Genomic DNA, 17,281 nt, shown 5'->3' on the forward strand with positions numbered 1-17,281 from the left:
TATACCCAGTCGATCACTTCACTCTGCAGGTGAGCGCCTCCTGCAGAAACCATCTTATCAGGAGGTCCGTTCGCATAACATAGGAAATGGACATTTAGTGTGGCAGCACCTACCCTGTGGAATTCCCTCCCCTTAAATATTAGACAGGCACCATCTCTGTTATCTTTTCAGTGCCTATTGAAGACCTTCCTCTTTCAACAAGCCTTTTAAGTTGAGACCTTATCCCAGTCTGTGTCTGTGTTGGAATTGCTTTTCAATATGTTTTTAAATCTTTTTTAAAAAACAATATGTTTTTAACCTTTTTTAAGATGTCTGAAAAACTTTTTAAAAACTATTTTTAAAGATGTTTTGTTTTAATGTATTTTAAAGTCTGTTTTTATGATGTTTTAAAGTGTTTTTATTGCTTTTGTTTGCCACCCTGGGCTCCTGCTGGGAGGAAGGGCGGGATATAAATCAAATAGTAAATAAATAAATAAATAAAACATTAGCCCCGCCTGCAAACTAATTTGGGACCGGATCCAGGGTGGAGTGGGTGGTTCCAGGTGCCAAAATCTAAATGACTAATTGCTGCTGCCCTTGGCATGTACTGGAAATAATTCATAATAGAATACCTGGCACGAACAATGTAAATAAGCATGACTTACAAGACTGGAGATTACAAAAAAGGAAGTAAGTCATAGCGAGAGGCCATACAATATGATGGTTCAGTGCTCCATAAATTGGTCATAAACCTAAAACAGAATAAATGTGAAGATCTGTGTTCTTTTCCCAAATATTTTACAGACAAAGGTAGAGGAGACAGACAGAAGGAAAGCCCATCACCGTCTGATGATGTAAAATCTATAAACCATTTAAAAACAAATATATACTTATGTAATCATAATAATTAAAAATAAAGATAAAATTAACAAAATGTTAAAACCAATACAATTAACCAAATAGTGTGTCTAGATAGGCTTGCTGGAACCAAAAGGTTTTATGCAAGTGTCTAAAGCAATATAGGGAGCCTGCCTAATGTAAATAGGTAGGCAGTTCCAGAGTACAGGTACAATAACACCTAAATAAATATTTATTTAGTTATTATTACTGCAATATGGGACAAAAGAGGAGCAGGGGCACTGAAAAAATATAAAGAATAAATTGTCCCGGAAGAATCCTAATCCTGTATCAATTCCTACAAGTTTTTCATCCTAAACATGTTCAATGGCAGCTACAAAAATGTCTCTGAAATCATTACCCTGCTGTTTTAAGGGGAAAACAGATTTAACAAAGGAAGGACAGCTGTTGATGTTCACTTTTTGGGGGTCAATGTGCTGTAATTGAGAGCAAGGCTGTAGCTCAGTGGTAGAGCATCTGTCTGGTGTTCAGAAGGTCCCAACTTCAATCCCCAGCAACTCCAAGTAGGGCTGGCATTGTCCTCTTCCTGAAATCCAGGAGAGTCGCTGCAAGTCAGGGTAGACAATACTGAGCTAGATGGACCAATGGCCTGAGCATAAGGCAGCTTCCTATGTCCCTGTTTTCATCATACATCTAAGTATACAACACGCTGGTTCTGTTAACACACCTTCAAAAAGCAGTTGCATTTCAGTGGCAAATTACCTGTAAGTGTCTTACCCCAAACAAAAAGAAATAGGTTCTTGAGATGGCTGTCGCTCAGTGGCTATAGCTCAATGCCAGAGCACATTCTTTGCATGAAGACGGTCCCGGTTTCACTCCCCAGCATCTCCAGGTAGAACTGGGAAAGATCCCTATCTAGAACCCTGGAGAGTTGCTGCTAGTCAGTGTGGCCAGTGGTCTAACTCGGTATGAGGCAGCTTCCTACGTTTCTCTGATATGGGCATTTCTATCCATATATCCATACTAGAGTATATGAACTTTTAAAATGGCAAATTCATGTCGAAAGCTACTTCCAGCTCCAGCGTTTTCTCCATTACATCTTAGAGTTGGAAGCAAGACTTCCTGTTGCAATATCCTCTTGTCAGGCACTGATTATTGTACCATCTGTATGTCATTTCCCTAACTCTTTTAGTCTGGCCTTGTTTCTTTAAAACCAAATCTCTAGGGAGTAAAGAAATACACGCAGAAACACTTGCTTTCAGAACTCAAACATTAGTTCCAAGTAGAAACAGAAACCCTTGAATGGATGCTGCAAGCTTTTTGAAGTCAAACTAAGTTCAGTCTAATATTTAACCAGTGCTGATGAATTACCAGCAAGCAACGCTGTCTGCTTCAGAACAAAAGCCGCCTTTTCTCCTTAGTTATTTCCTGATGCCTGTTTCACAAAGGGATATGAAGTGGTGACTTGCCTGTGCCATCACAGATAACCCCACAGAGAAAACATCTCTTGAAGTCACATCAAACACAACCTCTTTCCTGTAGATTTCATTCACGCACCTTCAGCCATATCATTCATCAAGCGCATGGTACCCAAGTGTAGAGAAATCAAATGATATAAATGCACATGTAAGCTATGTATGCCTTGCTTTTGTCAACTATGAATTTAAGATTCGGGGGGGGGCTCAACAGACCTGGCCCAGCACCCTACCCTGAATAATACTTCTCAGTAGTGATGCTGCCAAAACTTGCAATTGGCCAGTTCCAACAGTTGAATGACTGGATATGTAGCAAACCTAGGTCTCTCTCTCTCTCTCTCTCTCTCTCTCTCTTGGGAACTATAACATTAGGAACACAGGAAGTGGCCTTATACTGATTCAAACCATGGGTCCATCTAGCTCAGTACCATCTGCACTGATTGGCAGCAGCTCTCCAGAGTTTCAGGCAGGAGTCTCTCCCAGCCCTATCTGGAGATGCCGGGGATTGAACTTGGGACCATCTGCATGCAAAGCAGATGCTTTGCCACTCAGCGATGTCCTTCCCCCCAATATCATAATTCAAACTAAGATTATTTATGTGAATGTGGATGCACACAAGTTAATGTGTGTGCATCCACATTCAGCATGACTAAGTGTAAGCACTGACATATTTGCACATGCTCAGATGCTGATTGCTGTAACTCTTGCCTTGCTGAAGGAAACTGTGATCTTCCTAATTTCGGTGCACAATCCACAACACTTACTGCACTGCAGCTTCTTCCTCCTGCACTGGGCCTTGCTGCTATCAGCAGCCTCAGCTGCTCCCTTTGGCTCCGTTCCATCACAGTTTTTAAAAAACGGTTGCAGGATGTAAACACAGGTACACGGGAATCCAGCCAATCAAAGAAGGGAGCGTTGGGATGCATTGGCAGCGTGCCATGTGCCATGATGGGAGAATACTCCCAACATGTTCCGAAGTCCCACTTTTTAATGTACACATGCGCGAAAATCAAAGTTATGGGAAGTTGGGAATATGGTGAATGTTCAGTCACAATGATACTGTGGTTTCTGTTAACAGCAAGACAATTAGGATTTCTAAGAGGGGAAATTCATCCAGCCCTACTTCCTATCACATCTTCCACATTGCTGGGGACAGGTCTCTCTATTACACCAGCCTAAACTGGAAATAATAAAGAGATAACCATCACAACAATACAAATACCGTCTCAAAACATAAACACTATTATTCTGTACTAATTCAGAAAATTAAAATAAGTCCTAGTGTATGATCAAAAATGCATTCTTTATGCACCGATTCATAAAGATGGAGAAAGAGAAGAAGAATAAGAGGGAGAAGAACAACTGCTTTTTAAAGAGATACTATCCCACCAAATTGCAAAGCAGTCTTGAAAGGCATGACACAGTTCACGGTGCTAATTAGTGACCACTAACTCAAACCAAAAACAAAAAAATAGGTTTGAATTAAAAGCCAGGAAGCTCTTTCAATGTCTGTGTGGTTTATAGCTATTCAGTGAAAGGTTCTCCCTCAATGAACTTAACTGTATTGATTGACGGCTGTTTTTCTTATACAGTATTTACTGTTATGTTATGAAGGCTCTTGATAGCCTGCCTTTCATCTCAATGGATCCCAGGGTAGGATCCAAAAAAACAGAATACATAAAACACATCAATAAAATATTTTAAACAGCAGGAGCAAGTAAAACCACAAAGCTGGTTGTCTATCATCAACTGACTAATACTGTACTCTAAAACCCTAAAAATGCCTGGGGAAATGAGTAAGCGCCAGAATTGGTGCACGTGTCATTGCCAAGGGCACTTCTAAGGGGAGGATTATCCACCAATGGGGTGCCACCACTGAGAGGACTCCCTCTTGTGTCATCACATAAGTTCATTCATTCTTCTGACTAAAATGTGTTTTAATTCTTTTTAATATTGTATTTTCGATTTTGTAACCCACCCTGGGACCTATTGGTGAAGGGCGGGCAATAAATAATGATGATGATGCAGATACCCATCAGTGGTATGCAGAGGAGAACCTCCTCTGAACATGATAAGGCATGGGCAGGATGATACAGGATTCTCCCTGCAGCTACTCACACACACCCATGCCACCTTCCACCCTGTTCTGGGTTCCACAACTTCCTGGAGGTGATTCTTGTGTGTGTGAGAGAGAGATACTGGGGGTAACAGAAAGAGGAGAAATCTGGGGGGGAAATTCCCTTCCTCTTCACTTAACAGACACCTCTCATGGGTCAAAAGCCCTTCTATGAGTGCAAGGGCACCACCAACTGCATTACCCCTGATCCAAATATGCATTCAGTCATACATATGGTGTCTCAAGCAGGCTTATCTTTTCTTGTGTTTATGGATACAAGTTGAATTGAATTGAAACTTTATTTTTACCCTGCCCTTTTTCCAAACTGGAACTCAGGGCAGCTTACAAATAGAACTACATGTAGTTAAAAACATAGAAAAACATACAATTAAAATACAATTAAACTATGTACAACCTTAAAACCGTGAAAGGCACTTAAAAATCTAGAAACAATTTAAAATAACACAAATAATAATATAAAACAATAAAACAAGCCTTGTAAAGCCCAATCCTAAACACCTTCTATCCCAAAAGCCTGTCGGAATACAAAAGTCTTTACCTGCCAACAGGCAAGCTCATATAGGGAGATACGGTCTGACAAATAGTCTGGACCTGGGCCGTATAGGGCTTTAAAGGTCAAAACCAGCACTTTGAATTGTGACCGGAAACAAACTGGCAGCCTGTAACAACCCCTTTAATACTCTGGCTGCAGCTCTTTGTACCAGTTTAAGTTCTCCTATGAAAGCTTTGCAACAGCACAGTAGCATAATATTTTTTTAATGATAAAGCATGACTACTAAAGCAATGTTTGCTAAAAAAATTTTTAAGAGGAATTAAGCTAGAATTGTGGTCTACACAGACCCTTTAAAAATCTTTAACTTAAATTGTATTTGTGATAACTTCAGCCTTTTGTCCTGTAATTCCATCCCTTATCTGCTTTCTGTTTGCCCTTTTACCATATCTTTTCCTTTGTGCTGCAGCCACAAAAGTGACTCATTCAAAGTGACAGCACAGGAAATGGAATAGAGAGGGGAGGGACACAATTCAGTATCATTCAGTGACATTTGCTAAGTCTGTCTGTTGTTGGCTCATGATCAATATGCTGCCTTTTCTTTTGCTTTCCAATCTATCCAATAGGATGCACATAAAAACCTAAGGGGGGGAGAGGCTTTTAAAAGCTAGTGGTTGCTATGGAAATCAGACCTGCACAAAGTTGCATGAAAGAAAGGAGTTCTAAAGGTTTGACCCCACAAGGCTGCAAAGGAATGCTTTCAGTGCATGTAACTAAGCACACACCCAAATGAATATGTGTTTTTTGTCTTTTTAGAAATATCTGTACATGTTGTTTACAAACTAAGATGTGGAAACAATGCAATAAGGGCAATCTCCTTGTCAATGCTAAATTTCTACACTGTTTCACCCAAAAGGAGATAGATGAGGGCTGGGATTGCATTGACATCTGGCTGGCCCAGAATTTACCTGGGTAAGCAACAAACATGTTTGAAAGAAAGTGTGCCATGCTTGGCAGTTATTATCTGAATGCTTCCATTCTGCCTCTTACCACCTTGTGATGCAAATCTATGCAACCTTAATCCCTGACTGCCATGGATTTTAAATGGTACATGAAAATATGATAACACTCCATTATTACTAAGCACAACTGTTTGCAAATCCACACATTTTGTTTGCAAATTGCAATGGGATGTGCTTCCAGGAAGAAGTGTTCAGGATTATGGTTTAAGATTGCACAGCAAACACACTAAATATTTCAGAAAAAGACTGCAGTTGCTTCACAGTTCATTTGCTATTTTTATACTGCCTCAAGAGACAAACAATGCAATTAGTTTGTCTTACTTGGCATCCTTTAGTCAAATTCCAACATTTGACAATATCCAAAAATTTTGGACAACTTGGAATTTTGTGTAGGTCTGACAAGAGAAAGGACAACCCAATTAGCTGGTTTTGATGTAACCCTAAACCATAGTGTTATGTGAGCAAGACTTGGGCTTATACTCTCTCATCGGCCACTCCCTCATCCTGTTGCAACCTCCTGATTTCTGCTTTGAGAACAAACAATATCTTGTGTTTACATCCAAACTGGACAAAGGATGATTGGTGGAAACCATAGCCTGCAAATAAGAACTGCAAGCCACAGTCAGACTGTGGTTTACAATTCTGAGCATACGCTGGGAAAAGGTAAGGCAAGAGAGAACCTGAAATGAAGGCTCGCTCATATAACGCTAAACCATGGACTGAAGCCTCTAGCAGGGGTGGGACACTTCACATCTCTTTCTCCAGCCCTTAGGACTCTCCCTAGGCCATGCCCCCTCCCCTCCTCATCAGCCTTACTCCACACCCTGAAGTGCTTTTGCCTGGCTGGGATGACTCCTTGAACTGTGATCACAGCTTGGAAGTAACTAGTTACAAGTAACGAATTACTTGTAATTTATTACTTTTTTGAGTAACGAGTGGGTAACTTCATTACATTTTGCTAGTAATAGAACGAGTAGTAACTTCATTACTTTTGAGGAGTAATTGTAATGTTTCCAGCATTACTTTTGCGCATTACTTGGGGGGGGAGCAGGGGAAGTCTTCTGCTCCTCTGATTTGTGAATAAAAATCATGTGCTTCAAATTGGGCTTCTGTGCAGCGTTGTTCTTCCTTCATGCTCTATGGGTGCTTAGGAGGCGACAAGGGAGGAGGTGGAGAGTGAGACGGGGTGGAGAAAACAATTGTTTAAAAATTGACAGGAGTGGAAGGAGAAAAGAGCTGGAGACAATATATATATATATACAAAACATATGTGTGTTGGGGTATCATTGCTGGGGTGGGGTGAGGGGATGTGAGATTTTATGCCATTCTGTTAATCTTATGGATAAAATATATATATACTACTACCCTCTGTGTGTGTGCTTATTTTTAATGCTTTTTAGGCTACTTAGATGTGCAGCAGCCAAGGCCAGCACCTTGTAGGCAATTTTATTTTAAAAAGTAACTAAAATGTAATTGTAGCAATTACTTTTGAGTAAAAGTAAAGTAATCAGTTACTTTCAGAGCAATTGTAATTGTAACGGTAATTACTACTTTTGGGGGGCCATGTAACTGTAACTGTAATTTATTACTTTTAAAAAGTAATCTTCCAAGCTCTGACTGTGATGATGCCTCTTGCTTGCCTGGATGGAGAGAGGAGTGTGTGTGTGTGTGTAAAACCCTCTTCGTTTTGTGTGGCTGGAATGTAGTTTAATAACACCCTGCTTGCCGCGTAGCTGGCAGGCTGGGCACAATTGCAGGTTGGGACGAAGCTGCTGCCTCCATCTTGAATGAAGGCAAAGTTGCACGTCGCGTCTATGATGCAAGCGCAATGCAGCAGACCTTAGGGGCGAAGCGGCTGGGCTTATTTAAGCCCAGCCACCCCTCCTACCTTCCTCTTGCAGCTGCGATGCCCACCCTGCCCTCCCTCTTTTATGGTGTGCCTAGGGGTCGCTTTGGGGCTGAGTAGGAATTTTTATCCTGCCCACCCTTGTTGGCGGGCAGGTTTTTTGCCTGCTCCACACTATGGGAGGAGGAGGGAATCAGGTTATGGGGCGTTGTTATTAATAGGTGGTTTTGGCTAATTGGCTACTTGACAGAAAGGTTAATGCCCTCTCAGGGCAGTTCGTTATAGCACTGGTAGCGGAAAGGTGCGGGAAGGGAATAGTTAAGGACAGCTAGGTGGCCCCCTTAGGCACCTTTGGAGGTGATTGGCGGTTCCGGAGGCCTGTCTGTCATGGCTATGCAGCTGGAGGACAGTATATGGGCTGCCTTTGGGGCCAACTCATCTCATCTACCCAGGGGTTATTCAGCCCCAGGTGGGGATGACGTGGGAAGGCCCCCCTACTCACCTACAAGGTGTGGTCAGGGTAAGGGGTAAGCAGATGGGCTTGCCCTTACCCCAACAGGGGCTGGTCGCCCGAGAGCTGTTTGGCAAGCCACTTGCTCATAGACAGTTCCCGCACCTAGGCTTCCCTCTGCAGGTCACTTTAAATTGGGTTTTTTCTTGCTGTAATTTAATAAAGTGGCCCTTGTTCAACCCAAGCTGATGTCTCTGTGTTTTATTTTGTCCCTTAACTGCAGTTGTCCAAAGGTTAGTCATGCCAATTGTTCCTCCCATGTTTGCCTCTGGTCCCATCCACCGCTGGTATATGGCTCCCAGAAGGTTGTCCATGAGGGAATGTGGCCCTCAGCCTAAAAAGGTTTCCCCATTTCTGGCTCTAGGTGATAAGAGATTCAAAGATACAGAATTAGGCCAAGTAAGAATAAACGTTGTTTTTAAACCCATGTTTTTTGCAGTATTTAATGTAGATTCTAGTTTGAGCAGTACTACAGTACATGAGACAAGTGAGAGGAATTTATCTCTGGAGTCCTCACCTCTCTGCCCCTGTGGTGTAAGAATTTGAGATACATAAAGTGAGAGAAAAAGAGGTTTCTGTACTAGCTTGTGCAATGTGCCAAATACTAATACTAATTTCTAGGAATTAGTTATCTCTCCCACTCCTCTCCCAACAAGGTATCCATTTCAAGGGAATAAAAATATTGTGCAACTTTCATGGGCAGAAATGTTTCTTTTGAAAACGGCAGTTTTCTCCATAAAATCCTGTTCCTTGTAATCGCTGTTGGATCTAATCCATTAATGTTCAGGAAATTTTTCACATTTTTTTATTGCTGCTCACCAACATTTTTTTTTCATTATCTGCTTCTCTTTCTTAAGTTGCAAGACTAATGATCTCTGCAAGTTATAATCAGAAATCTCCTAGGGAGTAGTTTCCTTTAAACATATGTTCTTCTAATATAAAAGAGTCATTAACATTAACATAATACAGTGTTCCATTAGAGGACTGTTCAATTCTGTTCCTAATTAAATTCTTAGGAATATTTGATCCCAGAAGATTTCTTTTGAACTCAGAGCTAACACAAGAGAAATCTTGAAACAGTGTTTCGGACTCCCATAGAAAAGAAGATAATCTTACATTCTAGTAGTTCAATCAGGTTGGTGTCAAAGGATTTAACATTAGCAATGTGGTCTAGACATTTGATCAAGTCATTTACTCTATGACTAAAACTTCTTTGTGAGAAATTGTGAGCAAAGTATGTAAAACACACACAGAAATAGGATACTTGAAACTACTTGTAGGTTTGCAGAGAAGCAGTCTAGAATTCCAAGTTTAAAAACCCTCAAAGTTCTTCAGTCAGAGAATTGAAATTATGCAAAATAACTCATCCAAATAAATTGGTATTTGCAGATGTATGTTCTGATTGCATAGTGTGCTCAGAAATTGACTGCAATAAGTGTTACTGAACATCAGGAAGTACAGGAGGAAAAAAAATAGGAGTGAGGGGAGATTGGGGAGTAAATGTCATAGGGGAGTGCACCTATAAGGTGTAGGAAGCCTATTTCAGATATTGTCTAGATCAGGGATGGAGAACACATGGCCCTTCAGATGTTGGAACTACAACTCCCACCATCCCTGGCCATTGGCCATGCTGGCTCAGGGCAGAGCTTGGAAAAGTTACTTTTTTGAACTACAACTCCCATCAGCCCCAGCCAGCATGGCCACTGGATTGGGCTGATGGTTGTAGTTCAAAAAAGTAACTTTTCCAAGCTCTGGCTCAGGCTGATAGGAGTTGAAGCCCAACAGCATTGGAAGAGCCACTGGTTAACCACCCCTGGTCTAGGCAATTCAGTGTATATCTGTGCCAGTTCAATGCTGGTGATGGGGCAACACCCTCTATTGTACCGGTTCACATGGCGATTTAATGTGAGATGGGTTCTACTTGCATGCCTGTTTAATTTGCACAGTTTACATGAATAGGAGGCAAAAGGAAGGCATCTTGCTGCTTTCCCCTTTTACTCTGCAACAAATCAATCCAATTTTAATCCGAAAAAGGAAGGAAAAACCGTCTGTGCTTCACATCTCTAGAGGCTTGTAGACACTTCCCTCCAATGCTTTGGTGAGTCCACTTGCACTCCCTTCTCCTCCCTTTGTTATGTCATTTCCTGCTGCCTCCTGTTCTGCAAGCCTGCTGCAAAAAGTATTTTTTTCCTTTCCCCCCTAACGTGTGCAAAAAAGCATAACTCATTCAAACACATATTTGTATTTCTGCCCGATTCTGAAAATACAAACAATAGCACTTGAGGATTTTTATTTTTTTTTAATGAAACTTACTCTGGAACAAACAGCATGCTCGGTTGCCAAGGTAACCAAATGAAGTGATAGTTTAACCTTAAGAGGGTGTGGTTATTAGGAAGCTGCGTAATTGACCCTTTCCCTTCAGTATGAACGTAAAACAGCGGATTGAGTGCTCGTATATGGTAAGAAGTGTAAACCTTTAAATTCTATCGCGATGGGAAAAGCTTTGTCTTTAAAACAGAGTTCAGCTCCCATGTGAATGAGCCTCCAACATGGCAGTCGCCTCCCTCTCCCCAATGGAAGGTCCAGACTCGAGTTTGATCCAGCCATCTACAAAGAAGCTTAGCCAAATTCATACCTGGAAAGGAGGGAAAGAAATAACATTTGTCATTTTTTTGTCCCATCCTGTATTTAAAATAAAAATAAAAATGGAGAAAGTGCCATTCTGAGGGCTTTGCATTAGCAGCATTCCAGTGGCTCAGGGCTTGCTATTCATAGGTTTCAAAGCTCATCCTAGGAATGGTGCAGTCAGATAAAAGAAACAGCCCTGAAGTACTTCCCAAAGTAATTATTGTAGATACGGGGAAGTAGGGCAGTCCATGTCAAGTGAATAAGTGGATGCAGGACAATGTTTGAAATTGTAACATAGTGCATAAGTGTGATAATTGCATGGTGTCAACTAAATCAATGTGTTTTAGGGTAGAAACAGCCAATGTCACTCACTCCAGATGAAGTTGGACGACAACTCCCATCAGAATCTCATTTACGCAAAGAAACACTGAGTCATGCATTATCACAACAGTCTCTGACACTTTAACCATTTTGCCGCAAACCATTTTTATGTGTGAAAGGTTTTGAACTTTTTTTGGCATCAAGCTAGTTATAGTTTGGGGGGCAGGGGGTGGAGAGATTATCTCCAAAAGCCATCCTTATTCTGGTAAGGAAAATACACTGAGCTACAAAACACTTCAGTGCATTTGTGTTTGGCGGAGGGATTGTTGTCATGCAAGACAAAAGGCTCTGGGCTTTTGTTTGTCTGTTTTTGGCCCTTCCATCGGGATTATTTCAGATCACAAGTCCAAACAGTCCCACCATGACATTAAAATTAAATGTGGCTGACTAAAAGATAAAACTGGTGGTTCATCATGTGGCTGAACTAAGTGTAGGCTGAACTTCCCATAGCAGAAGAAATACATATGAGGGCCAAGGCTGCAATCCTAATCTCCAATATGCCATGCAGCAGGAGTTCGGATGCTGTAGAGGTCTCCCTCAGCCAGGGCCGGTTCTAAAGGGTGGCCAGGTTGGGCACTGGCCCGAGTGCCCCAGAGCTGCAGGAGCCCCTGAGGGGCCCTCCGCCATCCCCCATGCGATCTGCACCCCCCACGCCTCCCACTTACCTGTCAGCCAGCTTTTTATCATTGCCCTTAATGAAGATGGCAGCCGCAGCTTCCCTAAGGTACTGAAGCCACTGCCACCATCTTAGCTGATGGCAGAGATGTGTGCGAGTAGCACACACGTGTGCCATCAACAAAGATGGCGGTGGAGGCTTCATTCCCCTTATGGAAGCCACAGCCGCCATCTTCATTAAGGGCAATGCTAATGCCCAGACAGGTAAGGGGGGCTGTGGGGGGGTGGGGGGCACACACACGCATATGCGCGTGCACACACACGCATATGCGCGTGCACACACACACCGGGGGGCCAGGGCAAGCTGATGCCCAAGGGCTCCCGCATGCCTGGAGCCGGCCCTGCCCTCAGTCCAGACCCAAACAATCCCATCAACCTCCACCCACACAGTGATGCTGGTATCACTGCTCTGGCATGGAGCCTCTCTATTATGTCTGCTGAAAGTGCAGGAGAGCAGAAGTACAGGAATTCCCAGCGGCCGTAACTAGAAAAAGTACCAAACAGGGCATTCCAAGGGAGGAGGAAGAGGAGGAGGTGAGCTGGCCCGGGATCTGATGGATCCTGAGCCAGACCCACTGATGTCAGTTTGGACCTATTTGCCACACCAGCTCCAGGCTGGCAGCATGGAGCAGCATAGCAGGGCTGTAGGTGTGGAGGTGGCTACGCTGCTCCGTCATGCTTTGCTGCTGCCTAGTCAAAGCTAGGTTTGCTCTGTAAATTGTGTTATTGTCTGATGTAGTACACAAACGTGTTGCTGCATGGGCAGAATCGAGGACAAACTTTCAATGACAGCAAAGCTTTCAGTTATGGAGACAAATTTCAGCAAGTTTTGTGTTCAACCCCTGACTTAAATATAGGCACTATATTTTCAGGGCACATGCCTTGTTAACTCAACCCTTCTCTCCATCTTCTGGGAGGATGGATGGACCCACCTGCATTAGTTACAGGCTCAGGGCAGGGGAATCCTCTCCCCCACACTGGTGGAGAATAAGACGTCAAATCTCCCTCCTTGCCTTCTCTCCTAGTATCACTCCTGCTGTTATGGAGTGCTGACTCAGGTGGATGGGAGACACTTCTCCCAGCCTGGTTGGAGTGAGCAATAAAAAAAAAATAACCATTGCCTTCCAAGTTGCAATGGTTTCTCATGTAAAATTTGATCACGTGTTTCTGAGGACGTTGTCTATTATGTAGACAAGTGTAAACATTCTGAGGACAATGCCTTTGTATAATTATTGTTGCTGCAATTGTAGAAAAGAGGAATAAGATCCAGCCAGAACAGAAATACCTGGTGGGTATTTGGTTGGTCACAGTGAGAATAGGATGCTGGACTAGATGGGCCGCTGGCCTGATCCAGCAACCTCTTCTTATGTTCTTATTATTTTACAAGAGTATAGCACGTCTTAGAGCTTGAAGCTCTTTGAGTCTTTAGTTATCTTTATATATCCCAGGGATGGGGAACCTACAGCCCTCCAGATGTTGCTGGACTCCATCATCCCTGACCATTGGCCAAACATCTGGAGGACCATTGGTTCCTCACCCCTCAATTATCCTCCCTGAATTATCATCATTGCCATCCTGTGGAATAATTCAGGCTAAGCTGCAAGTCAATGATTTGTCCAAGGCCATTCAAACAAACCATGATGTTTCAAAGCAAATTTGAGACTTAAGTGCTTCTTGCACCTATGCACTGTGTTTTCTTTTGCTTATTCAGGAAAAGCAAGTAGAATGAGAATGGATGTATTCCTAGCTGCCGTCTTATATCTTCTCTCCAGCTATGTTCCTTGTCATGGGACTGCAACTTCAGCGGATGGGGAGGATTATGTACATGTTGTTGGTAAGAGATTTGACTTATTTGTTATCAGAAGCTACAGGGGCATTGAGATAAAATGCCCCTATTTGGCAGAACATAGTCAGTGCATAAGAAAAAAACTAGGTAGACAATTGTTTACTGTAAACAATTTCAGTTATGATTATATTATATGCAGGGTTTTTTAAAATTACTCATAAAAATAGCATATTATATTTCAAATAATTTTTGAACAGAAATTTAAAAAGTGTACATGTAGCTTATGATTGCAATGTGTTATACTTTTCTAATTATGAGGAGTCAAACAAGTTTAAATTTTCCTGGGCAGTCACAGAGGGCAGTTTATTTGTCTAATTCATAGCCTTTTTGAAAACCTTCCCAATATGCTTTAATCCTATACTCGCTTTTTGGGAGTAAAGCTGCAATGCCAATCACTCATACCAGGAGTAAACCCCATTGAATTCAGTAGGTCTTACTTTTGAGTAGACATGGTTAGGCTTGTGCTGTAAATCAATTGGACATTTGAATGAACATAGCAAAGGATTGTGTTTGTGTTGTAAATCTTTCTCTCCCCCCACCCAATCCTATTTTTAAAGCAATTAGGCAGGGCTTACCTAGGTGTCACTGCTTTTATTTTGTAGGAAACTAATACTGATTTAATTTTTAAAAAATGTTCTACAATTACCAACTGGTTTTGACAATAAACTATTATATGGGATTTTACATCTGTGTAAAAATACATGTGTATGGAGTGTGTGTGTGCATGGAGTCTTTCCAACAACCCTGTGAAGTAGGGTTGCCAATTGCAAACCAAGGCAGCCCACAACAATAAATAAATCCATTTAAAATCCAATAACCATAAAACAAGTATAAAACAGTTGCAAAACAGCTTCAAGTGGCATGATTCTGAATTTTGGGTTGGGTGAGTGAAGTTCCTTATCACTTGAGGTTGCAGTTCTGTGCAGGCTTCCCCGTTTGAGTAAGCCCCACTGAATACATTGGGACTTGCTTCTGAGTAAGCCTGCATAGGATTGCACCATAAATATCTTTACAGGTTGTGTGAATAAAAAACATCTTTGACAGTCATGCGTATATACAGTAAATATTTCTTCATACTACGTCCCAGTAAGTATCTGATTTCACACTGTGGTTGTACATTATTTCCTCTACATTTTCAATGTGCCCTAATCCTTGGGATTGTCATGGCCCCCCTCTGTTGTTTCACTCTGAGGGGCACTTTAAGCTGAGAGATAGTGAGTAGCCCATGGTCACCCAGTAAACTTTGTCGCTGATTTCTATTTAAATAATAATAATTAAAATGATTTACATGCAGGCAAAGTTTATGAAGTAGATCCACACAATACATTTAAAACACATTCAACTTGCCCTCAAAGTGCATGACTTCCCCCAAAGAATCCTGGGAAGTATAGCTTCCCCCTCACAGTTATAGTCCCCACTACCCTTAACAAATTACAGTTCCCATGATTCTGTGGTGGGATTCATGTGCTTCAAATGTGTTTGAATGTACTTTAAATGAATGGTGTGGACCTGCCCTAGGTATGCTGTTGATTCATTACTGAATTGACAAGAACCATTTTTAAAAAATACTTTTTTAAACAGAGTAAGGGCTGTAGCTCAATGGTAGGGCATGTGCTTTACATGCAAAGGTCCAAAATCCAATTTCTGGAAAAGACTATTGCCTGGAATCCTGGAGAGCAAATGCTACTCCATGTTGTCAGCACTGAGCTAGATGGTACCAAATAGGCTGTGTTGGTATAAGGTAGATTCTTTTGTTCCTAAAAGTGGAAAGAGACCCAAGGGCCACAGTGACTCTGAAATTTGTTTATGTATTTTATTTACAACATTTATATACCACTTTATTGTAAAAAAAACCTCAAAGCAGTTTACAGAAGGAATTAAAACAATAACATTGGTGGCAAAATCAGTTAAAGACAGATATTTAAAAACATTCAAAATAATAAAACCAACAATGAATTAAAAACAGATAAAAAACATAGTAATTTCTACATGCCTGGGTAGGCTTGCCTAAATAAAACATGTTTTCAGCAGGTGCTGAAAAGAGTACATTGAAGGTGCCTGCCTAATGTCAATGGGCAGGGAGTTCCAAAGTGTAGGTGCTGCCACAATAAATAATTGATTTCTTACAAGAGCAGAACAAGTACTATGTGGCACCTGTAACATGAAAAGCACACATTGAACTTGGTCTGGTAGCAAATCAGCAACCCGTACAGATTTCAGAGAAGAGGTATTATGTGCTGATAGGGTCTCACTCATGTCAGCAATCGTGCTACAGCATTCTGCACTAACTGCAGCCTCCAGGTCACATTGTGCTGCATGGGGTTTCTGTGACCTTGGCTGACTGGCTACCAGGTTTTTTAAGTTTTGATTTTTGGGTTAGGAACCCTGACTAGTTGTGGGATGCTGTTTTCTGCCTTACTCATAGGAATTGTTGTGGTTGGTATGGTATTGCATTTAGGAAATCATCACTGTCTTTTGTTTTTGTTTTTCCATTTGCTTTTCATTTACCTCTGACCTCACTCCCTTACATCCATAGAAGCAACAACAGGAGTTCCATGCGCTCAGCTCAACCCCCTTAAACCCACTGATGATGCATCTTGTTGTTTGCATTTCTTGCCCAATAGTGGTAAAAGAGAACTGACATACTGGGAAGTGTGGCTTCAGTTGCTGTTGTTCCCATAGCTACTTCCTGTGAAGGTAGATCAAATTATGTCTGTTTTCTCTCTGTTCGTTATTACTCACTGGAATTGGGTTGACTGTCAAAGTGAGTTTATAGCAGCCCACAGGGTAGGCAGAAAAGGGTAGAGAAGCTTCTTAACTTTTACTCATTTCTCATACCTCCCTCTGCAGTGAAGGGTCAAGTTTGTAAACAAGTTTGGAACAGCGACGTTAAAAAGGAAGCAGGGCATTCCAGGCAGAGGGTTGCCAACACTGCTTTGATATCAATATCTTTGCAGAGGATCCCTAGTGAAACCTTAGCAACAACACAACCCTAGCCATATCTACTGAGAAGTTAGTCCTGTTGAGTTCCATGGGGCACAGGCAGTAAATGTGCTTAAAACTGCAGGCTTTGGGGGCTTCCATAAAGAATACACCCCTCTAACATCTCCACAACACTAGGCTCCCTTCTTCCTACAATTGGCTTCTGGTGACTGGCCTGGCCTGAGGACAAACCCTCCTTGCCAGAAGCAAGTAGGCTAGATTAAATGTTTCCTACCTAGGCTTCCTAAGCAGGTGAGAGTGAATGATCCTGTCACTTCAGCTGGACCAGGGAAGATTTCAATCTTAATTCCCCGTCAGAGAATTTTTTTTCTGGTTTGAGTGGTATGCTCCAAACAACTTTGGTTGATGCTTAATGCATCATGCTTAATGACATGACTAGGACCCACCTCCATGACATCACTAGGGCCTGTCCCCGTGACATCACTAGGGC

The 17,281-nt window shown here is 41.9% G+C and overlaps 1 protein-coding gene across 1 annotated transcript in view; it reads left to right on the top strand.

Moving 5' to 3' along the window:
- Window positions 1-17,281, top strand: part of TFPI (tissue factor pathway inhibitor) — a 117,728-nt gene that overhangs the window by 58,497 nt on the left and 41,950 nt on the right. The window contains exon 7 of the mRNA XM_061612686.1: window positions 13,714-13,836. Coding sequence (XP_061468670.1) covers window positions 13,714-13,836 — 123 coding nt within the window. The remainder of the gene's footprint in view (window positions 1-13,713; window positions 13,837-17,281) is intronic.

Source organism: Rhineura floridana, chromosome 2 (genome assembly GCF_030035675.1).
Source record: "Rhineura floridana isolate rRhiFlo1 chromosome 2, rRhiFlo1.hap2, whole genome shotgun sequence".
Lineage (NCBI taxonomy): Eukaryota > Metazoa > Chordata > Lepidosauria > Squamata > Rhineuridae > Rhineura > Rhineura floridana.